Source organism: Natator depressus, chromosome 7 (genome assembly GCF_965152275.1).
Source record: "Natator depressus isolate rNatDep1 chromosome 7, rNatDep2.hap1, whole genome shotgun sequence".
Taxonomy (NCBI): domain Eukaryota; kingdom Metazoa; phylum Chordata; order Testudines; family Cheloniidae; genus Natator; species Natator depressus.
In genome coordinates, this window is record NC_134240.1 from 94,010,819 (window position 1) to 94,034,909 (window position 24,091).

General features: G+C 39.3%; 1 protein-coding gene across 1 annotated transcript in view; it reads left to right on the top strand.

The window, feature by feature from the left end:
* DNTT (DNA nucleotidylexotransferase) overlaps window positions 1–24,091 on the top strand; it is a 212,136-nt gene that overhangs the window by 70,414 nt on the left and 117,631 nt on the right. Inside the window, exons 4-5 of the mRNA XM_074959644.1 lie at window positions 8,759–8,933; window positions 18,321–18,449. Coding sequence (XP_074815745.1) covers window positions 8,759–8,933; window positions 18,321–18,449 — 304 coding nt within the window. The remainder of the gene's footprint in view (window positions 1–8,758; window positions 8,934–18,320; window positions 18,450–24,091) is intronic.

Consider the following 24,091-nt stretch of genomic DNA (forward strand, 5'->3'; position numbering starts at 1 on the left):
GTCAAAATCCAGTTTAGTGGGGGCGCTGTGTCACCCTGCTCCTGCAACCTTGGATGCCTTATATGCCTTGCAGTAGTAGTTTCCATCTGGGCTACTCACAAACAGCCTTCCAGCATGCAAGCCACACCCTGAGCGTGTGTGTGTGTGTGTGTGTGTGTGTGTGTGTGAGTGAAACTGCAGCCTGCCAGCCACACACTGGCTCTCACCGGCCTGGGTTATAATGCAGGGTGACCCTAACACACCCCCAGCCCCGGATCTTCCCTCAGAAATGTATGTTCTATACTGCTCAGCCCTCTCCTGGACAGTACAAATATATTAAGTCCATTATTCCTTTAAGGGAATAATATGCCAGTTTATTACCTTAAATAGTTACCCAGACACTTCAATTTAAACAGATTGGATTAGATAAATTGTAAAACAAGTTGATTAACTGCAAAGAGATTTTAAGTGAGTCCAAGTAATGAGGCATAAAAATCAGAAATTGTTACAAGAAAAATAAAGATAAAATTCTTACTAGTGCTTAACTTAAGAAACTAAATTAGTTGCAAAGTAAACTTTTTCTCACCTCATGCTCCAGCAGATTACTGTCCAAACTTTCAGGTTGGGATCCCTGCCCCAGAGTTCAACATCTGTTTCCTTTTATCTTCTCAGGGTATGGAGAATGAGGTGGGCAGGGAGAGAGAGAGAGGAGTATCTTGGGGTGTTTGCCTCTGCTTTTTATAGTTCCAGTCCCCCTCTTGAAAAACATTTCCGATAGAGAACCAAGAGACAAAGAATCTCTGTGGAAGGATGTTCCTTGCTGTTTTTCTTCACCTGTTTGAACTTCCTTTGTTTCCCTTCCTGCTTGATCTTGTTTACTGCATAAATGCAAATTAAGGCAAGCACACATTCCTTTGCTTAGGACAGATCTGTTTGCTGACTTCTCTTTTAGCAGGGCTGTGGGGTTTGGAACATGTTAATAACATCATACAGCAAATCTTATAACTTCACATACAATGTGATTCCATTCTTACATTTTTTGTTTTTTTAAGAAACTCCTTGGTGATCAAGTCCTAGGAATATGGTAAGCTGTGCAGATACATAAGCAGTTCTTTTTCAATGGTCAGGAAAACCAGCTGGACAAGCGTTTGCCACCCCTGGGTGTTGCATGTAAATGTCTTAATGCTCTTTAAAGTTGAAAAAGATCTTTCTGCCATGGCTGTAAAGTAGGGAATAGTCAGAATTATGGCAGACAATTTACTGACCTCAGAGAAGCAAGTATGTAAATTCAGCATATAAATAGTTCTGTACCAGTCAAATGCACCTTCTCCTTGCAGTTGTTCTGAGTTGTATGCAGCACACAGTTTGAAATGCAATTGATTAATGTCAAAAATTCAGATAAGATGCTTCTCGAGATTTGAGAAAATCAACCCCAAAACGTGTCTGGAACTCTCATAAATCTTGTTGGATTCAGCAACTGGACTAACTGTTTGCTGACATTGTCAATAACCTCAAAGAGGAGACACTTATATGTCGCTTGGCTTTCTCTTGCTCTTTATTCCCTGAGCTTCATGTGCAACTACCTCTGAGACCTCTTTCCAAAACTCGCCAAAAGTTTATCGCCTTTGGCAAATTTGCTGTAATGTCTCACAAATCTGCTTAATACAAAATCCAATATCATATATCTTGGTTTGAAGAATGTCAAATTTCACTTCAGTCACTTCAAATATGTCACTGTAGAAGCAAAGAAGAAACAGAAACTGAAAATCATCGAGCATGATCAGAAAACCCTGGGTCAGAAAGAAGACTTAGCATCCCAATCTACTGGATTTTCCACCACATTTTTGAAGAGTTCAGTCAGAGCTTCTCTGCTCTGCTTAACAGTTTGTACAAGCCTTTGTAAAAACTCTACCTTGTGGTACAAACAGAAGGCAGCTTCCATTGAACTATGTTTTGAAGAACTTCAGCCTGCTTTGAAGTTGAAGAGAAAAATGTAGATATTCCCTCTAAATTTCTGAAGAAAATCTGATATTCTCTGATACTGTTTGCTGCAAAACTGAGACCAAGATTTAAAACATGAGTGTAGCAATGAACAAAAAGTGCATGGGGGAACATCTCACAAACACAGTTTCCGAAGCCCACTTATGTTGCTTGCAATTACTGCCTCACCATCATATGTCTGACCTACCAACTTGTCTCCAAATTTAAACATCTGGCACACCGTCTCAACGTGCTGACAAAGGCCTGCTGCAGTTTGTTACTAGCATCAATAAAAATAACCAAGCATTCTACATCACCCCCATTCTTCGTCGCGTAATGCAGTACAATCAAAAGCTGAGACTTATTGGCAATACAGTATCTGAAGTTTCATCAAGCAAACTAGCAAGAAAAGTTTGTGCTGCTAGTTCTGTTCTATTGTGGACGATTCAGTTGTACACTTGCCAGCCATAGCTACTTTTTTCTGATGCACAGCCAGCCAGGAAATCAGTTGCCTGAATATTCATGTTGCCTAGGCAACATGATGCAACTTGGAGTATTGCATGCCTTCCCAGTGAAACAAAGACAGCCAAGGTGAACAGACTGATTACATGTCGGGCTTTCGAGTGCTTCTAGAATAAAACATTTTTTTATGAATTATGGGGCATGCAATACATGCATTGCATACATAGATGGTACTCCACGGACCACCGGGCCTTAATGTTTAAATCCTTTTGGAGCTCTGTCAGTGTCACGTTCTGGTGGGCTCAGGAAGAGTGAGAAAATTCCAAACTTCTACATTCTGTTGGGAAGAACCACTTATCTGGGTCCCCTCCACTCGTGGGAACAGAAGGGACAATCGAGGACTCTTGTTAGCATCTATGCATTATATTTTGATGAGTACCTATGATAGTTCCTTATGTGATGAAAAATGTAGTATCTCTCTCACGTGCTCGGAACCATACTCAGAAATACAGTTGGCTAAACCCTATTAAATTTTTGGAAATCAATCATAAGCGGTGTTTTTGGTCTTTTTGTTGCCTCCCATACAGCAAAAACATATCTGTGTAAGGATGAAATGGCTGAATAGAACACATAATCTCTGGAAGCTGAGGTAGTCATTCTTCATACTCTGTCTGATAATTCTTTATCATGTACTTTTGAAACAGCAAGTAAAATTTTATTGTAGTGACTTTTCTGCTCCCCCATTTCTATGACATTCTAAAAATAACTATCGTATGGTATATTAGATAGTAAGTGACTTACATTATACGATGTGCAATGCAGCACAGTTGCCAACTTTCACACAGTAAACAAGCACCCTGACTTTCACAATAAACCAAAAATCAAGCTAATCCCATTTCAAAACAAGGCCATGACAAGCAATCCCTAAGAACCCCAACACTCTGTGATTAGATCCTCCCCAGCGTGCAGTCTGAGACTGTAGTGGACCCGTTATGCACCCCTGACTCTCTTCCCCCCCGTTACCCCTGCTTGACCTTTGCCTCCCCTTGCCCCTGCTTGCCGGGAGCCGATCAAAAAAAAAGAAGCTACAAGCCAAAAACTAGCCAACAAGCAACTCACAAGCCAATTAAGCCAAAAATAAGCCAAAATTCTTTTTCCCCCATGGGTTTGGCATGTCTGCCGCGTAGTTGTAGCTGTGTCAGTCCCAGGATATTAGAGAGACAAGGTGGGTGAGGTAATATCTTTTACTGGACCCAGTGGTGGATTTAGCATTAGTGGAGTCCTGTGCTTAATTTTTGGGGCCCACCCCATGGGACCTAGCCAAGAAAAAGAACATTCTCTCTTATCTCCCCCACCCCCCATTTTTTATTCTTTTTTTCCTTCATCCTCCTCCTATATTATAAGTAGTAGGAAGTAAATTAAAATAAAGTGAGGTACCTTGATTGTTTTTGTAGTCTAATTTTTTTTTATCACAGACCTCTTGAAAAGTGCTGAGGGTCTCGGCGGACCACTTAATGATCTTTCCAAATATTGTTTGTACCATTAGCTAACTATTGTAAAGTGCTTTGGATAAGAGCTCTTTATTAAAAAAAAATCATAACCTTTTCTCAGTCCACCTGAATGGAGTTCTCGGACCATAGTTTGAGAACTTCTGGTCTAGATGAAAGCTTGCATTTGCATTGTGTAAAAATAAAAAGTATCGATGATGCATGAATGGAAAAATATGTTAACTTCCTCTAAAGAAACTTATTCCATTTGAAAAAAAAATTATTTAGAGAGCTTTTTTTCTACACTTTTTCTTTCTACACAAAATCATCAATTAAGCAGTAAGTAATATTTTGTAAAAGGGCAGTTGCAATTGTCAATATTGCTGAACTTGTTAAATGTTTCTGACTCATCGTATTTTGCAAATAATTTTTAACTCGTTTCAATACAGAAAAAGAACGTTCACCAGACGCATTTGTGACACGTATTGTTAAATATTTTCAGAATGGTTTCTACATTTGGAAAGGTTGCCTGCAAACTGTCACATATAAATCTATACAAATCAACTGGTGATCTTGAAGCACAGACCTCATCATTTTCGATAAAATGAATGAAATGTTTCCCTTCATCTTCAAAAAGGTTTATGTTTATGTCCTCTCGGTAGAATCCACTTAATTTCTTACTGTAGTGGCTTTTAGTATTTTCGTCCATAACATTCCGTTCTGTCAAAAAACACGCAAAATAAATCAACAGTTTTCTTTAGCGATTCACCTCTACTCTGCAAATGCACTATTACTGTGTCACAAATAACATTGACTGTCTCAAGGATGATCTTCTCTTTCCCTTTTTAAATTGATTTCATTGTCTCTAGTTTCATCAAAAAATTACTTCCTGGGTTTTTTACGCTTCTCATCAGATATATCAGAGGAACCTATATTTTCTGTTAATGTTAGTGTCTCTGCTTCCACCGAGCTATAGTCATTCCAGACTTCCATGACAAAACTTGTAATTGAGGCGAACAATTGTACAGCATTCAATAAATTTGTATCAACCTTTTGCAGTGATTTGCTGACAACATTAATTCTTTGAAGTAAATGGTTCCACAAAGGAGTAAAAACAGCAATATCATACTTTTCAAAATTTTCTGCTAAGGATTTTACTTCAGTTTTCGCACGTGGTTTTTCAGAATTTGATGTACCGATGTCTAATAAGATTTTCTTGATAACATCATAGTTCATTTTCAAAGCCAAAACAGCATCTGCACGAGCAGACCACCTGGTGTCACAAATTCTTTTGACTGTCAAATGTTTTCCATTTGCCCACTCCAAGCGTGATTGTAGCATACTCCACCGATGTGTGGAAACTGAAAAAAAGGCGTACGTGTTTTGAACAAAGTAAAAAAAAATGTGTAGCTCCCTCACAAGATTCGGCTGCAGATTAAATTTAAAGAATAGCTGGAACATGGTATGAATAAAGCAGAGGGATTTTCATTGTTCAGTCTCGGCTGTAGACCTGAATATTTTCCCGCCATATTTGCGGCGTAATCAAAGCTCTGCTCACAACAATTTTTGATGTCCAAACCTAAATTTGCAATGATTTCCAAAACAGTTGTCTCTAGTGTGCAGAAGTGTGGGATTTTAGCAGGACAAAACAAAGAAATCACTCTACGACTTCACCATTGCCAGTCACATATCTTAAAATGAATGTTAACTGATCTACATGACTCACATCTGGTGTTGAATTGACTATTATGGAATAGTACTTGGCATCCTTTACTTCATCAGTGAATTGGTTTCTCAGCTGCTCTGCCATTATAGCAGGGGTTCCCAAACTTGGTTCATGGCTTGTTAAGGGTAAGCCCCTGGTGGGCCGCAAGACGCTTTGTTTACCTGAGCGTCTGCAGGTATGGCCACTCGCAGCTCCCAGTGGCCGCAGTTCGCCATCTCTGTGAAGCTGTGGGAAGTGGCTCGGGCTGGGGAGCTGTGGGAGGTGGCTTGGGGTGGGCCACCGCTTCCTGCAGCTCCCATTGGCTGGGAGCTGCGAGCGGCCGTACTTGCGGATGCTCAGGTAAACAAAGCATCTTGCGGCCCACCAGGGGCTTACCCTGAACAAGCCGCGAACCAAGTTTGGGAACCCCTGCATTATACTGATGAATTCATTGTAGGTTTGGTGCGTTAAAAAGTTGGTCTTCTCTGCGCCACAATACTGATAATTTTTCAAATGTTCATTGAGAAAATTGTCAAATTCCCTAAGATATTCAATACAGGTTAAAAATTATCTTTTCGATTTGACAATGATGACTTATCATGTCCTCTTAGAGATATTCCCAAAGAAGACAGCACTTTGACCGCGGCAACAACACGTCTCAGCACTTTCCTTCAATAAGAACACTCCTTTTTAAACTGAGCCGATAACACAGAATCAATTCTTCCAGATACTTTACACCTTTGAATGAACTTACGCATAGCATTAATATGAGTGTTGGAAGTTTCATGATCAGCAATATGTCTTGCAATGTTTCTCCAATTAGAGTGCCCATCAACAAATGTTTGTTTTCCTTTACTATGGTCAGGGAATAATTTGTAAATGTAACAGGAGACTGCCTTGGTGGTTTCCGAAAAAATCAACCAATTTCTCATTTCTGTCATCCCATTTTTCTTCATCCTCAGAAAATGGGACTCATGAAGACATCTAAATTGCTTTTGTCCTCCAAACTCATACTCTTTTCTCAAATTTTCCATATTACCGACATTTTTCGGTTTATTTACTAAGAAAAATTCTATCCAATGAAACAGATTTTGGCCATAATGCAATGTCTTCAGAGTAGGTTTCTTCTCTTACTTTGACAAAATTACCAATATTTTGTAGTTCCAGTGACACTTCAGAATCCACTTGTTCAACTTTTGCGGTCGTCGTGGTATCCCCCAACTCAGCAAGTGATCAGATAATTCAGATGTTTCTTCGCCCACACTTTTTGATGAATGTCCACTATTCAATACTTCAAGCTCTTTAAAATGAGTCTTTTTGCTTATCTTTGTCTTCTTGCCTCACCTTAATTTTTTCGCGTTTTTGACTGACAGACTCAGTGTCACTTCATTATTGCTAAAAAACTGACCTTGATTTTAGGTAGATTAAAAATCTCTGAAAGAGCAGGGGCATAGCCATGGGGGGAGGCCTGGAGGGCCGTGGACCACCCAATTAGGTTTAACGCCAGTGGTGCTGGAATGTTTTTAATAGTGGGGTGCTGAAAGCCAGCCCTGTCCTGCCCAGCTGTGGGTCCAGACTGTGGCGTGGGTCAGAGGGCAGCAGCCAGGACCATAGGCACAGGAACTAGGGGTGCGGGCAGGGCTGCTGACAGAATTTCCAGGCCTCTGGGTGAGGTGGGGGGGCCATCTCTGACCCCCCAGAAAGGGCAGGACCTCAGGCGGAAGGGGTGGGGCTGGGGGCCCAGCGTGTGAGTAGAGCCACCATGGAGCTGGAGAAGGAAACAGGAGAGGAGACACCAAGATCTCCATGGCCACCGAGGACAGCTTCGGGCACCCCAGTGGCCCCGCACTGGCTGGCCCAGAGAAGCGGGCAGAAAACCCACCTTAAGGTGAGAGAGGGGGCATGGTTCCATTGGCAGCCACCTGAGCACCCTGCTGCCTCTGCATGCTCATCTCTGCTCACCTCCCCTGGTCGGCCCCCCCTGCCTGTGGGCTCTGTGCCAATTCTGGCGGCCAGCCCCATCCCACAGCTCCCCCCCGGTGGGCTGTGCCCAGCCGCCGCTCACCAGGCAGCAGTGAGCAGCGCGAATGCGGGCCAGAGGACTCAGGAGAAGCAGGAGGCAGCCACGCAGCCGGAGAGAAGTGGCAGTTTCCCCTTCAAAGCGCCGCTTCTCTCGGGGCAGCTGCGCGGCCACCCTGCGCTCCTCCTGCATCCTCTGGCCCACATTTGCAGCGCTCACCGCCACCCGTACCTCCCGTTTGCTCCCCTAAGGCTGCAGATGAGCCTCCCTCCCTGCTCTCCTGCCCCCCCACAGTCCCCCCCCGTGGAGTGGGCTACCTGAGTGCCCAGCCCTGGGGCCCCCTGCCGTTGCCAGGCCCCCTGCCAGGGCATGGTATATTTTGCAGTAAATCTGCCCCTGATTAGACCAACTTCTGTTGGTGAGAGAGACAAGCTTTCGAGCTATACAGTGTAGCTTATCTCTTTCACCAACAGAAGTTGGTCTAATAAAAGATATTACCTCACCCACCTTGTCTCCCTTACATTAAACTGTCAGTTTTAAGCTAAACTAAACCTGGCCATCAAAACAGCCAGGAGATGGCCTTCAGACAAGATATATAATTCATATGGTTTCTATCATGTGCACACTTGCTACTGCCATTTAAGTACTTTATTTAGGTACAGAAGATTTAAGTTTCTTAAATATATTAGCAACTGTGGAACTTTAAAGGATTCTGTTTAGTAGATTTTGAAGTACTATGAAGCTCTCATTCTTTGACCGGGAATTTTATTTTTCTCGGGGCTGGCAGGTAACAAAACAGACTTCATTATAATATTGTTTGTATAATATCTTCCAAGTTGCAAAAAGAAGTGTAATAGAACAGTGTCTTATAGAAGTTAAATGATGCTGACAGGATGAAAATGCTGCACTTGTAAAATGTTATGCTAACATTTTGTCCTTAAACTAGATTCACTGAATGGAAAAGAAATATTGTGATATGAAAACACAACACACTTCCTGTGTCCTGACATACAATATATAAGACCTTTTTCAGGGAGTGCATGTCAATATTGAAATAGCAGCATTGTAGCTATCTACAAGTGGATTCAGAAAAAAGAAACTTCATCTTAATTTTTCCCTTTATAGTGATTCTGTCACTCATATTGTGGCAGAGAACAATTCTTGTGCTGAAGTTCTGGAATGGCTGAGAGGACACAAGGTGAGGGACAGTTCAAGGTTCGAACTCCTTGATATCTCTTGGTTCACGGCTTGCATGGAAGCTGGAAAACCAGTGGATTCAGAGAAAAAACATCGACTCATCGTAAGTCAGATATTTCAATGTGAATAAAGATTGTTTGACAATAAGCTTAAAAGTCAGGCTAATCGGGCAACTCTCACTTCACTTCAGTGTAAACTTGCTGTTGTAGAGCATTTGCATTGAAATACATGTATGTTTTTATTTGAAATGCTTGCTTGGTGGAAAATTCATATTGTTTTCATAAATTAAAAGGAAAATCTTTTTAGAGATAGTCATAGTTACCATGATCTGGTGTATTAGTACTGAAATAATATTGTTCATCATTCATATAAATTTGGTGCTGTCATAAATATAAAGGGAAGGGTAAACACCTTTAAATCCCTCCTGGCCGGAGGAAAAACCCCTTCACCTGTAAAGGGTTAAGAAGCTAAGATAACCTCGCTGGCACTGACCAAAATGACCAATGAGGAGATAAGATACTTTCAAAGCTGGGGTGGGGGGGGGGACGATGACGACAAAGGGTTCTCTCTGTCTGTGTGCTGCTTTTGCCGGGACCAGAGCAGGAATGCAGGTCAGAACTCCTGTAAAGAGTTAATAAGCAATCTAGTTAGATATGCGTTAGATTCTGTTTTGTTTAAATGGCTGATAAAATAAGTTGTGCTGAATGGAATGTTTATTCCTGTTTTTGTGTCTTTTTGTAATTTAAGGTTTAGCCTACAGGGATTCTCTATGTTTTGAATCTGATTACCCTGTAAGGTATTTACCATCCTGATTTTACATTTTTCTTTAATTAAAATTCTTCTTTTAAGAACCTGATTGCTTTTTCATTGTTCTTAAGATCCAAGGGTTTGGGTCTGTGTTCACCTATGCAAATTGGTGAGGATTTTTATCAAGCCTTCCCCGGGAAAGGGGGTGTAGGACTTGGGGGGATTTTGGGTGGAAAGACATTTCCAAGTGGGCTTTTTCCCTGCTATATTTGTTAGACACATGGTGGTGGCGGCAATAAAATCCAGGGACAAAAGGTAAAATAGTTTGTACCTTGGGGAAGTTTTAACCTAAGCTGGTAAAAATAAGTTTAGGGGGTTTTTCATGCAGGTCCCCACATCTGTATCCTAGAGTTCAGAGTGGGGAAGGAACTTCGACAGGTGCCATTAAAGGAAAAAATTGCCTCACTCAAGAATTTAGCTTTGCTATGGTATTTCCACAAATACTTAAAATAGTAAGTACCTCAGACAGCATGGTAAATGTAACTACGCTGAATTGTACATGCCCCATTTTAATAACTCTCACTGTCATATTTTGCATTTTCAAAACAATGTACAAACATTAAAACCTGTACTATTCAGAATTGATCTATGTGCCCCTGAGAATCTATGAAAGGACTGGTGATGTAATCTGTGTGTAAAGGAGTAGTCACTGGAATTTAATATTATTACAGAGTTGGTACTAGTGAGGAAAAATATGGTAGGGAATACAGGAGTTGTTTTATTGTATTGTGTCACAGAAGGATCTGTACTGAAGAGGATACTAGACTATAGTATTTTTTCCCTATTCTGCGAATAGTGCAGGACCCCTCACGTTGTGGATAGTAACATAGTAAACTGCTCTTGGAACTGCACTGTAGCTGATAAGGTAATACTGCAGTTGGGGTTTTAGTATTAAATGGTGTTATTCTGTAGTACCACTGCAGGCTGCACACTGTGGAGTGTGATGTACAGTGACAATATCCCTACAAGCTGTGTACTCTAGATGGTGACTTAGTACCACTGGACGATTTACAGCAGTGATACTCAGATCTCAGTGGTTCAGGAGCCAAATTAGCAATCAGCATTACCCAAAAGAGCCAGAGTAATGTGAATTCATTGTTTCATATACTGGAGTACTATATATTCACATTCAAACAGTATGACAGAAGAAATATTTAGTTTGTGTTTGTGTACATATATATATTCTCACAGCAAAATGACTGACCAAGTATTATATCGAGTACAATTGGTTAATAATGTAGTAAAAACATATGTTTGTTGGCAGAGGTAGGGGCCTGATCCAGAGCCCTTTAAAATCGATGAGAAGATGTCTATTGACTTGCAAAGGGCTTGGATTAGGTAACTGTTGTACCACTGTAGAACTATATTGTGGAAGGTGATGGACAATAGGACCATTACAAGATTTGCAATGTATAGCTAGCTTAGTGTTGTGTATAATATGTACAAATGAATCAGCAATGTCATTTTTTCTTTTTATTCCTCCTCTTCTTCTTGATGATTAAAGTATGAAGAATGATCTACCTATTAAATACCCCTGAAATACTGTGGTTCCTGGGTCACTTTCCAGTGCCGGAAACCAAAATACGGAATACTGATACGGAATCTAGTCTCTGAGATTTAAGATGGGAGAATGCCTGTTTAGTAAGATTTTTAAAAATGAGTACACCAGATGGCACTATTGCTCTCAGGCTCAGAATAATATAGTAACATGTATATATTTTCATTGCTCACTTCCTACTGGGCCTGCTGAAGGGATAATGCTCTAAATAAATTCATGCAGATCAGAAATAAAAACAAAATACCATATAATTATCACATTATGCAATCTCTCAGAGAGACAGGTCATGAAGGTTTGAATTCTGGATTACTTTCAAACTTAACTGATTGAAATTTTTCAAAAAAGCAAAACTAAACCGAACCTTTAAACTTTGTTGAGTATTTAACTTTGAGATGCAGACTTAAACCAAATGCCCTATTATTCACTTTCAATTTAATTTTGGCAATGTCTAAATTCCCACAGCTTCAAATTTTCAAGAAAATATGCTTATATAGGCTGATTTTTTTAAGGGAGGGAGTTCAAATAAACCTTGGTAAAATTTACTATTCACTAGGGTTTTCATTGATATCTGGATAAGAAATTAACCTGCATTAGTTTTCTTGCATGTACAGTAAGAGGTTCTATCTGGATTTCTGGAAGAGCTAGCCTTACTGAAAAAGCAAGTAATACTGAAGTATGATCATTATGTAACTGTGAGACCAATTCTGCAAGTGAGATCTTCCACTTATATCAGGTATAAATTTTTCATACAAATAAATGCAGAGCCTAATAAGCACAGTACCACGTAGTTATAAATGTGTGTAATAGTTAACTTAAAATGTGCATGATTTAGATAGATCTTAAAGTAATAAATACTTTTGTACAATACAATATTTTAAATACAGGAAAGAAAAGAGAATGTAGAAGTTCAGCAAATTTAAAACAGTCTCATCATGACTGTGTTACCAGGAAAGGCTCTGTACAGTATTCCTTCTGCGTCAAGGAATGAGAGAGGCATGAAATCAAGGTTAATTGTTTATTAAAATACTAGGCCAAATTCATGTCTCATGTAATTGGAGTTACACCACGCACAAATCTGGCCCATTATAATAGTCTTTTTAAATGTAAAATGAATGTGAATTTGAAAACTATAAGCACAGGCTGTATCATGAATGGTTCTTTTCTAAAAAGAATGGATGGCAGTGGGTAAAGATTTTGTGTGAAATCCTGGTCCCACTGAAGTCAATGACAAAATTCCCATGCACTTCATAGCATCAAGATTTCCCCCTTCTGGTTTTATTGGTCTATTTGGGATGCTGGGGTTCCTCCAGGACTTTTGTTTTAATGCATTACTAAAAGATAAAGTCCATGCCCATGCACAAGGGAAATACAAACAGGCTTACAGACCATTAGGTAATAAATTAATGAAAACCTCTTTAAAATACAGTTTTCTCTGATTGTGAATACCTTATGAGGTACTCTGATACTGAAGTGACGGACACAATATAAAAACCAGAACTAAGCTGATAGGAGTTCTTAGCTATCCATACTGTAATAATTAGCCTTTGCGGCTGCCAGCTTCTGTTACATTTCCTAAGCTCTTCAGCTGTGGTGATTAAGCCTCATCTTTAAAGGAAAATCAAAATATTTCTTTGTTCTACAGACTACTTATTAGGCCTTCTGCCCCACCTACAGCAAAGGATCCCTCAATGCACCTAGCCTGATCATCATATTTCAATCAGTTTTGTCAACAGTGACATCAATGACATGGTCAGATAGCCTTCTCAGAGGTTTCAGAGTAGCAGCTGTGTTAGTCTGTATTCGCAAAAAGAAAAGGAGTACTAGTGGCACCTTAGAGACTAACCAATTTATTTGAGCATAAGCTTTCGTGAGCTACAGCTCACTTCATCGGATGCATTCAGTGGAAAATACAGTGAGGAGATTTATATACACACAGAACATGAAAACACCCATTTTTTCATGTTCTGTGTGTATATAAATCTCACTGTATTTTCCACTGAATGAATCCGATGAAGTGAGCTGTAGCTCACGAAAGCTTATGCTCAAATAAATTGGTTAGTCTCTAAGGTGCCACTAGTACTCCTTTTCTTTTCTCAGAGGTTGTAATGCAATGGGGGTCCTCAATTGTTGGGATGCAGTGATGTTTCCTGGCTAATGTCAATAAAACATATAAGACAATGAGGAAGCTTTCAAGAGAAAGTGGATAATAAGGGGAAAAAAAGATTGTCATGAGGCATAGGGAACAGAATGGAAGAAATATTTCATGTGGTGCTGACAGGTAGCATCGCCCAGAAACAAAATGAAAACAGGAAACTAGCCTGATGAGCCCATCCCCGTCCTCTCCTCTTCTCCCCACTCATACAGTTCTGGAAGTGAGCAGAGCTTGCTAGTATGAGTTTTCCATCTTCTTGATCTATGCAGCTGGAGCCACGTAACTAATACAAATATGTCAGGCTGACCTTGCTGCTGAACGAATTGGCCTGCAACAGGGTCAATAATATCCATAACTGCTGCTTATTTTGGGGGGGAATTTAGTCCTTAGTTGGCAAGGGGTTAGGTTTCAGCACTTATTTGCAGTAATTAAATTTGAAAGATTTAGCTTGGACTGTGGCAGACATTGTGTTGTACTGCAGCCTGTAAAGATAGAAAGTAGTAAAGTGGTCATAAAGGGGTTAACTGGGTTACACAGATTATTATGGGCTGGAGCCATGCTCCACTCCTCCTTTACTTCCTGTTTAGTTAATGTCTGTTATCACCCACTCTGTTGCTATGTTGTTGAATAAAGCAGCAGATTCCTGGGCTGCCGTCCTCTGCAGAGTGTGTTATGCATTGAGCAGTCCCCTTTACAAAAGAAAGATACTAGCATACCCTCAAAAATAACACTAAAGTATCCGTGGTTAAGCTAAGCCACACTGGTCATGAACAAAACATGGACACCATTCACAAATCAGGGTAAAGTTAGAGAGAGATTTAACCTTTAAGAAGCTCCCATACCCTTTACAGCACACCATAAATTGCAGCTTTACCCATCACTTTTACTCTTGGTGAGGGCTCTTTTGTGTGTCCCCTTTTTGAGCCAAATTGTAAGATCTCTAGCCTGGCACTAAATTTGCAAAAATGAGGTAAAAGCTGTTTTGTTGCTGTTTTGAATAATAAACATGTTGAATCTTAGGAGGTCAGCCAGAGGAAGTGGGGGATTTTCAAAATCACCATTGGGATTTGGATGCCCTTATCTCATTAAAATGATTGAGTATCTAAATCTCTTGGGTGGATCTGGAAAATTTCAGCCATATTATCCATATTATATGCATTACCCAGGCACTGGTGTAGTAACTGACTACACAGTATCTAGACTCCAGATAACCCAAGATTTGAAGATAGAAAGTGAAGGGAGTGATGGAAGGCATCCAAGTAAGTATGGTCACTCCTCAGTTTAAATGCATAGATCACTAGAGCATGTGGCTATCTTCACTTGAAAGTGACTGAAATAAAAACATTCATGGATAATACATAAAAAGTGTTTTTTTATTAAATCAGTGAACCAGTTACATTCATTCTATCAATACGTTCATAGATAAGCCAGTTGTGGTTTATCTATGAATGTATTCCCTATTCTGCAGTGCATTCTCACCACTTTTTTAGTGCAGCGTGCCTTGTGTTCGCACAATACATTGTGTTTAAAAAACATTAAATCTTGTTCATTCTCTCTTTAATATTATACTTCTCTTTGTTCCTCTCATATATGTCTCTTTCTATCTGCATTGATTAAAAAAATTAAAATAGAGCAAAGTAGGCTTTTCCAAGGTTAGCCATGAACCTAGGACTCTTACCAATTGCAGTGAGACTAAGATATTCTTTGGCTCATGAAGCACTGAAAATATCATTGTAAAAGGAATGACAATAAGCTTCTCTGTTCAGAATAATGCATCTTAATGGTTCACTTCTTCTATATGCACTCACGTTTGGCTGAATTTATCTCACATTCAGAAAAAGAGATGGAAAATGAGAGCAGCTTTAATTTTCACCTATTTTGGGGAAAATCTGGAGACTCGATTTGGGCTTATTCCATTAGATATTTTATATTTCTAGCATTAAAGAATCAGGAGTTTGGTATTTATACTTCTTGTGACAAAGTTCCTCCTCTACCTTGGTGGCTCTTGCGCTTATTGGCGGGTTTGCTCACCTTAGAGCTTCACGGCAGCCCTTAATTTGGCTGTTTTCATGAACCCACAGTCCAGGTCAACTCCTCCTGTGTCTGACCAGGAGTTGGGAGGTTTGGGGGGGAACCAGGCCCACCCTCTACTCCGGGTTCCAGCCCAGGGCCCTGTGGAATGCGGCTGTCTAGAGTGCCTCCTGGAACAGCTGTGCGACAGCTACAACTCCCTGGGCTACTTCCCCATGGCCTCCTCCCAACACCTTCTTTATCCTCACCACAGGACCTTCCTCCTGGTGTCTGCTAATGCTTGTACTCCTTAGTCCTCCAACAGTATGCGTTCTCACTCTCAGCTCCTAACGTCTCTTGCTCCCAGCTCCTTACACGCGCACCACAAACTGAAGTGAGCTCCTTTTTAAACCCAGGTGCCCTGATTAGCCTGCCTTATTCTAGCAGATTCTGCAGATTCTAGCAGCTTCTTGATTGGCTGCAGGTGTTCTAATCAGCCTGCCTGCCTTAATTGTTTCCAGAATGTTTCTGATTGTTCTGGAACCTTCCCTGTTACCTTACCAGGGAAAAGGGACCTGCTTAACCTGGGGCTAATATATCTGCCTTCTATTACTCTCCTGTAGCCATCTTGCCCGACCCTGTCACAGTCTATAAAAGAGGAAAGGAAATGGAAACATGACTAAGAGGCTGGCATTTTTCCCATACATGGAAGTAACAAGCACTGTAGCCGGGAAATTTATACAGAGAAACAGAGCTTTCAAAAGGTTTAAAACTCTTTTCTCACATGCACCCTAATGGAAAATATTTGTTGCTGTTCTGTAGCAGTTGCATAGATGATATGAGCTACTTGTCAAAACAACTAGGAGACCTACATACCAGGGTATTTTCAAATTCCTTTGGCCCTTATTTAATTGACCATAATCTGCATTTTATATGCAAGAGCGATCTAGAGCTATGGAAGAGAAAGATTAATAGATACTTTTCACTCCTATTAGTAGCTGTTTTTATACAGTACAGTAAATTGGCAGGCAAGGCAAAATGTGTGGTTGGGGTTGGGGAACTGCAGTGTAATTCTTGCTGGACAGAGATATCTGGATTTGTACCATAATCTGTACAAGCAATAATCTCCCATCTGTTCTCTACACTAAAAAGCAAAATAAATCCTGCTCTCACGTTTTGTTCATGATAGAAAGAGACAATTTCTTTAGTGTTCATGCTGGTACCTTAACGGGCCCTACAAATCAGACTACGGTAATTATAGTTTGCATACTTATTTCTACTGATTTCTGTCCCAAGTTTGTTCTGTTAATTATATAACCAGGTCTTGTTAATTAAAAACATAACCTTTGTGGATACTAATGGTGGGGAAAAAGCTCATATAATTTTCCAAAGGCAGGAACAGGATGTATATGTGCCAGCTTACCCTTCCCTTGGACACACAGGAAGAGTTTCTGCTTTATTATTTCTCTCAGTATGTTCTCAGCCTACCTGCCTGATACCTGGATTCAATTCCACCACGGATTATTCTTCTCAGGACTCAGTTCTTGGATAGCTGCCTTTGCAGCCTAATGAAAATAATGCCTCACTGTATATTCCATTCAGTAACATTCTTTTTGTTCACCACCTTCCCAGTGGCATTGTATTTCAGGCAGTACATTAGCTATAATCAATCATAGTGCTTATGATTTAAAATCAGTTTTAAAGTGTCATTCATGAAAGTATACAAGAGTGGCAGAGCAATGCTGCTGACCCTCACTGAAACCCTTTTCGTCTATTCACTAGAACAACCTTAGACAGACAGGCAATAACTTCCTTCCTTTCAAAATAGTCAGTAAATTCTCTTTTCCTTCAGCAGCATAAAAATGACCTTGAATTTCTGAGAGTACCATTACATAACTGGATGAATTCTTATATTCTCCACTGGCTCATATCCAATGGCATCTTTTACATGAAATAATATATACATAATAGCTTATTTAGTGTTGTTGCAATTGTCCCTCCCCACACAGAGAAAGTGATATAGAGAAAGTGGTCATCTTTCCATTGTTGAGGTGGAAGCAAGCTTCCCATTATAAGCCTGATTTTTTTGTCTTCCTCTCTGACTTCACCAATATTAAACCAGTTCAACTGGAGTATGTCGAATGACTATTTATGTTCTTTCAATTTTAACTATTCTAGTTTGGGAATCTTGCTTCACTAACAAAGGAAGCAATGCTGTTTAGGTCATGTCTACTGGTGTTAGCACCACAGTATAGACACTTCCTACATCGATTAAATGGGTTTCTCCATCCGTGTAGATAATCTACCTTCCTGAGTGGCAGTAGGTAGGTCAAAGAATTCTTTCATCAACCTTGCTGGGTTGGGGGGTTAGGTTGGTGTAACTACAGTGCACAGGGGTGTGAATTTTTCATACCCTTCAGCAACATAGCTAGGTCAATCTGAATTTTAAGCAAAGACCAAGGTCTTCATGTTTACACGGCATGGGTATATTCTATTCCAACTCTACTACTGACCTGCTGTGTAATCTTGTGAAAGTTGCTTAACTTCTCTCTGCCTCATTTTTCCTTTTGGAAACTAGGGATAATAATATTTACTTATTCTTGTTAATATTTCTATGGGAGTAGAGAGATCTATGCAGGTATTTCATACCTCGCACTTCTGTTGGGGGTGAAAAAGTGGGGAAAAGTTTCATGGGATGCAGAGACGACCATCACATCTTTCCAGTTCAAGAATTGATTTTTGTGTAACGTATTTTGAGATCCTTGGACATAAATCATAGGTAAGTGTAAAGTAATAATAATAAAAATATATGTATGGCAGCACCTGGAATATAAGCAAATGAATATTAAAATGAAATGAACTATTTCACTATTCTGATTTCACTATTCTGTTGTTCTGGGAGCATATTTTTTGGTGTTCCAGACTATTTGACACTCAGTACTTTTCCCCCCCTCTCTGTTCAGGTGCAACAAGCTTATCCTGCTACTTCAGACACACCTGAATCAGAAGCTTCATCATTTGTTGCAGGCAGAGTCTCCCAGTATGCATGTCAAAGGAGGACCACCTTAAATAACTGCAACAAAAAGTTCACGGTAATAGATTTTCCATGAAACCTACAGCTGAGGAGAGTAAACTAATATAGTTCTTGTGTCAATGTCATCCACAATACAGTTGGCAAATCCAAAATGAAATGTGCAACATGAGAAGTGGAATTTTTATATATATATATATATATATATATATATATATATATAAAATTATGAACCTGACAAATCTAAAGTTAAATTGATCTTAAGAGTAGGGCTGTCAAGCAATTAAAAAAATTAATAGCATTTAAAAAAATTAATCGAGATTAATTGTGCTGTTAAACAAAAATAGAATACCATTTATATAAATATTTGTCATGTATCAGAGGGGTAGCTGTGTTAGTCTGTCTCCACAAAAACAAGGAGTCCGGTGGCACCTTAAAGACTAACGGATTTATTTGGGCATAAGCTTTCGTGGGTAGAACCCCCCACTGCATCTGAAGAAGTGGTTTTTTTTAACCCACGAAAGTTTATGCCCAAATAAATCTGTTAGTCTTTAAGGTGCTACCAGACTCGTTATAAATATTTGTGGATGTTTTTCTACATGTTCAAATATATTTCAGTTATAACACAAAATACAAAGTGTACAGTGCTCACTTTGTATTTATTTTTATTATAAATATTTGCACTATAAAAATAAAAGAAATAGTATTTTTCAATTCACTTAATACAAGTACTATAGTGCAATCTCTCTATCATGAAAGTTGAACTTACAAATATAGTTGTGTACAAAAAATAACTGCATACAAAAATAAAACAAACTATGTAAAACTTTCAAGCGGTGGTTCCCAAACTTGTTCTGCTGCTTGTGCAGGGAAAGTCCCTGGCAGGCCAGGCCAGTTTGTTTACCTGCCGTGTCTCCAAGTTCAGCCGATTGCGGCTTCCAGTGGCCGCAGTTCGCTGCTCCAGGCCAATGGGAGCTGCTGGAAATGGCGGCCAGTACGTCCCTCGGCCTGCGCCGCTTCCAGCAGCTCCCATTGGCCTGGAGCTGTGAACCATGGCCACTGGAAGCCGCGATCGGCCGAACCTGCGGACGTGGCAGGTAAACAAACTGGCCTGGCCCGCGAGGAGCTTTCTCTGTACAAGTGGTGGAAGAAGTTTGGGAATCACTGCTTTAGAGCCTACAAGTCCACTCAGTCCTACTTCTTGTTCAGCCAGTCGCTCAGACAAACAAGTTTGTTTACATTTGCAGGAGATAATGCTGCCCACTTTTTGTTCACAATATCACCTGAAAGTGAGAACAGGTGTTTGTCTGGCACTGTTGTAGCCAGCCTTGCAAGATATTTACATGCCAGATGCACTAAAGATTCATATGTCCCTTCATGATTCAACCACCGTTCCAGAGGAGATGCGCCCATGCTGATGATGGGTTCTGCTCGATAATGATCCAAAGCAGTGCAAACCAACACACGTTCATTTTTATCATCTGAATCAGATGCCACCAGCAGAAGGTTGATTTTTTTTTTTTGGTGGTTTGGGTTCTGTAGTATCCACATTGGAGTGTTGCTCTTTTAAGACTTCTGAAAGCATGCTCCTCATCTCATCCCTCTCAGATTTTGGAAGGCAGTTCAGATTCTTAAATCTTGGGTTGAGTGCTGTAGCTATCTTTAACAATCTCACATTGGTACCTTAGAATCATAGAATATCAGAGTTGGAAGGGACCTCAGGAGGTCATCTAGTCCAACCCCCTGCTCAAAGCAGGACCAATCCCCAAAAAATCAAATAGGACCAATCCCCAACTAAATCACAAACAAACCTTGTTTGTGTTTTGTCAAATCTGCAGTGAAAGTGTTTTTAAAATGAACAACATGCTGGGTCATCATCCGAGACTGCTATAACATGAAATATATAGCAGAATTTGGGTAAGACAGAGAAGGAGACATAAAATTCTTCCTCGAGGAGTTCAGTCACAAATTTAATTAACACATTATTTTTTTTAATAAGCGTCATCAGCATGGAAACATGTCTTTTGGAATGGTGGCCAGAGCATGAAGGGGCATATGAATGTTTAGCATATCTGTCATGTAAATACATTGCAATGTCAGCTACAAAAGTGCCATGCGAATTCCTGTTCTCGCTTTCAGGTGACATTGTAAAAAAGAAGTGGGCAGCAGTATCTCCCCTAAACAAACTTGTTTCTCTTAGCGATTGGCTGCACAAGAAGTAGGACTGAGTGGACTTGTAGGCTTTAAAGTTTTACATTTTTTTTGTTTTAAGTGCAGATATGTAACAACAAAAAATCTACATTTGTAAGTTCAAATTTCACTATAAAGAGATTGCACTACGATACTTGTATGAGGTGAATTGAAAAATACTATTTCTTTTGTTTATCATTTTTATGTTGCAAATATTTGTAATAAAAATATAACTTGAGCACTGTACACTTTGTATTCTGTGTTGTATCTGAAATCAGTATATTTGAAAATATAGAAAAACATCCAAAATATTTAATAAATTTCAATTAGTATTCTATTATTTAACAGTGTGATTAAAACTGCAATTAATCGTGATTAACTCAAAAAATTAATTGCGATTAAAAAAATTAATGACGTGAGTTAACTGTGATTAATCGACAGCCCTACTTAAGTGTAATTATGTGTTTTAAGTGTTGCTATTGAAAAGTTAACTTGGTGGATATTTAAATGGTGTATTAATAGTTTTCAACTGCTAATTTTAAACATATTACTTTCAATATACTCTTCTTATAATATGATCTTTTGACCTTTCATTACAATATCACATGATAGAATGAGGGCCCAGCTATACAATGAGTTGTTAGAACATTTTATCTAAAATGGATTGGTCTTGGCCAATCCGAATGTAAAGATACAGTATAATTGTTGAATTTTTTCCATTATGCAATTCCATGCACTCGGGTTGTGAAGCTCTTATTTTAGTAATAATTTTAGATATGATAATCATTCAAACATATCTTAATTTATTTAAGCATTTTAGGATAAAAAGAAAATTGTAATTACTTTCTAGTTAAATAGGCATCTCATAAACTGTCATATGCTGTACTTACCCTCTTAATATTACAGATCTGTACACCCTTCCCATGTACTTGATATATTTACATATGTGTAACTATAAAACACATCTCTAACTACAGTTCTATTTATTAATAGTAATACCTGACATGTACACTGTGTACGTGTGTGTGTAAATATGTGTCTATATAATATAAATAATTTTATTTATAAGATCCAGATTAAAAAATACATTAAGATGGAACTAAAGTTGAGAATATATACTCATAATTTAAGAGTAAAAATACTATAGAGATGTTGTACTTAATCCAAAACCAAGTATTACAAACCCTGGAAAGTTGGAATTAATGTTGAATTTAAAAGAAATCTAAATATTTTCATTTCTGGAAATGCAGTTAAGATAGCATAACTACAAGAAGGATATAAGGTTGTTAGGGTATGTAATAATCATGTGATTATGATTTGTGCATAATAGTGTTTGTGGTCCTAGATGAGATTAAACTGATTTTAAGAATACATTAGATTTAAAAAAAATTTTTTTCCTTTCATGGCATCATTACTATGCAGCGTTTGGATTAATGGTCTTTGTTGTTGTTCTTCATAACTGAAATATACTTCTTGAGCAGTAATTGATTAACAATATTTTGCCCTGGAGAATTTAAAAAAGCCTGTCCTCTTTCAGAAAGGCTACCGTGTCCTATTTTGACCCACAGTGAAATTGAGGCTACATGCTACCCATAAGCAGACACCCTCTTTCAAAACGGTTACTGTCTTCCACTATCCCTAACAGGAGTGAGTCCAAGCCATGCTAAGGGAAGTTCGTGGGCCCCTATGTTTTCAGGACTTGTTATCTCCCTCAAGGGTATTGGGAACAATAGTGGTCATTCTGAAAAAGGGTGCCTTACTGGCCATAGCTTCACGCTCATTAAGAACAATAGGCGATGACAGTCATTTCAAAGAGGCAATTCATGGAAGTAGAACTTTTGCCACACCATGCTGAAGGAGAAACTTCCAGTTAAGAATAATGGCCAAAAATGACAATTAATCCTCAAAGTGCGTGAGATTTCAGAGAGTCTTAACTATCTGGGAGGTGTTATTTCATCATTAAGATACTCAGGACAAAAAGATCTGACAGAAGATGCTAAGTTTTTTAAATGATCCATTTGAAAATGAATGGTTACTCCAATGAATGGATTTATTTGTAAATTCTCCAAGTTCATTCTATACTCAGAGTAAGTGCTCTAATTTTGGGGAGGATATGCTATAGTTGGAACGCATGAAGTGGCTGAATTCCTACATTAAGTGCAAAATTAAGTTCAGACTTAAATATGGAACCATGAGTAGAACCTCTATAATGTTTATGGGTGTCTCTTTATTGCAGTGTTTTCCATGGTGGGGCAGTGCTCAGAGAGTTTCCAAGTTTATTGCTGCAGAGGTCCCTAATGTTAGGATTCAAACTTATACTTGATGAATGATGTTGGTTGAGCACTTTAGGGTCACTATAGTTTGGCAACTGGAACATAGAGGTTGTATCTTAGGGCTTGTCTCCACTTACCGGGGGATCAACGCACGGCGATCGATCCACTGGGGGTCGATTTAGCCGGTTTTAGACCCGCTAAATCAACCACCGATTGCTCTCCCGTCAACTCCGGTACTCCACCGGAACGAGAAGCATAAAGTAAGTCGCCAGGAGAGTTTCTCCCATCAACCCAGCATAGTGTAGACACCGCAATAAGTTGACCTAAGGTGCATTGACTCCAGCTACGTTATTCATGTAGCTGGAGTTGAGTAACTTAGGTCAACTTAGCCCCACAGTGTAGATCTGCCCTTAGTCATTGTATAGATCAACTATTTGAAAGATTGTATGGCAATTAGTCACCCGTGTCCACATTAAACTATTTACTTTTTCATCGGCTTGACTTTCAGACAAAATGGGTTGTTGTGAGCTTGTTGTATATTTCCTTCTTGATGGTGTCATCTAACTAGTTGACAGTGCTTATGAGTCTATCAAATGTTTCTATCTCAAAGCTCCACAATAGATCTGCTTATTAGGGCTGCTTTCTTTTCACACCCAAAAAGTTGCAATGAAGTCAGCTGGGGCCTTGCATTGCAAGGAATGCAGGAGTAGATTTCCTTATCTGGAGCAATAGAGGTCAGTTTGCCTAAGGTCACAGAAGTTTGATCTTCAATTTTGTGTTGTGCTGTCGGTCCTGTACTAAAACCATAATTCATGTACTTGAATAAAAGTGTTCCAACAGATTTTTCAGTGCAAGTACTTAACTACAATGAAGCATCAGTATAATTCAGTTGTGCAAACTGTGGGCAGCCAATCATTAAATGACAAACTGTCTCTGGCTCGCTTACATATAGGTCCAAACTCTCTTGAATTATGTGTTGGTGATAGTATCTTTTTATAACAGTTGTATTCTGAGAGACAAAGAGGTTTCCCTTTGCTCTCATATTTAAAATTTCCTTTAGGCAACCAGTGATAGTTTTTCTTGGAGCTACTGATTTTTGGCTTTTCCTACTACTAGATGGCATAGGATGAATGAATTAAATTTGCTTCTGCATTCTTGAGTGAGCTCAGGAATTCTTCCTTTACCACTGGCTCTTGAGGCCCTGGCATCCCATTTTAAGTTCCTCTTTTGGAAGAATGAT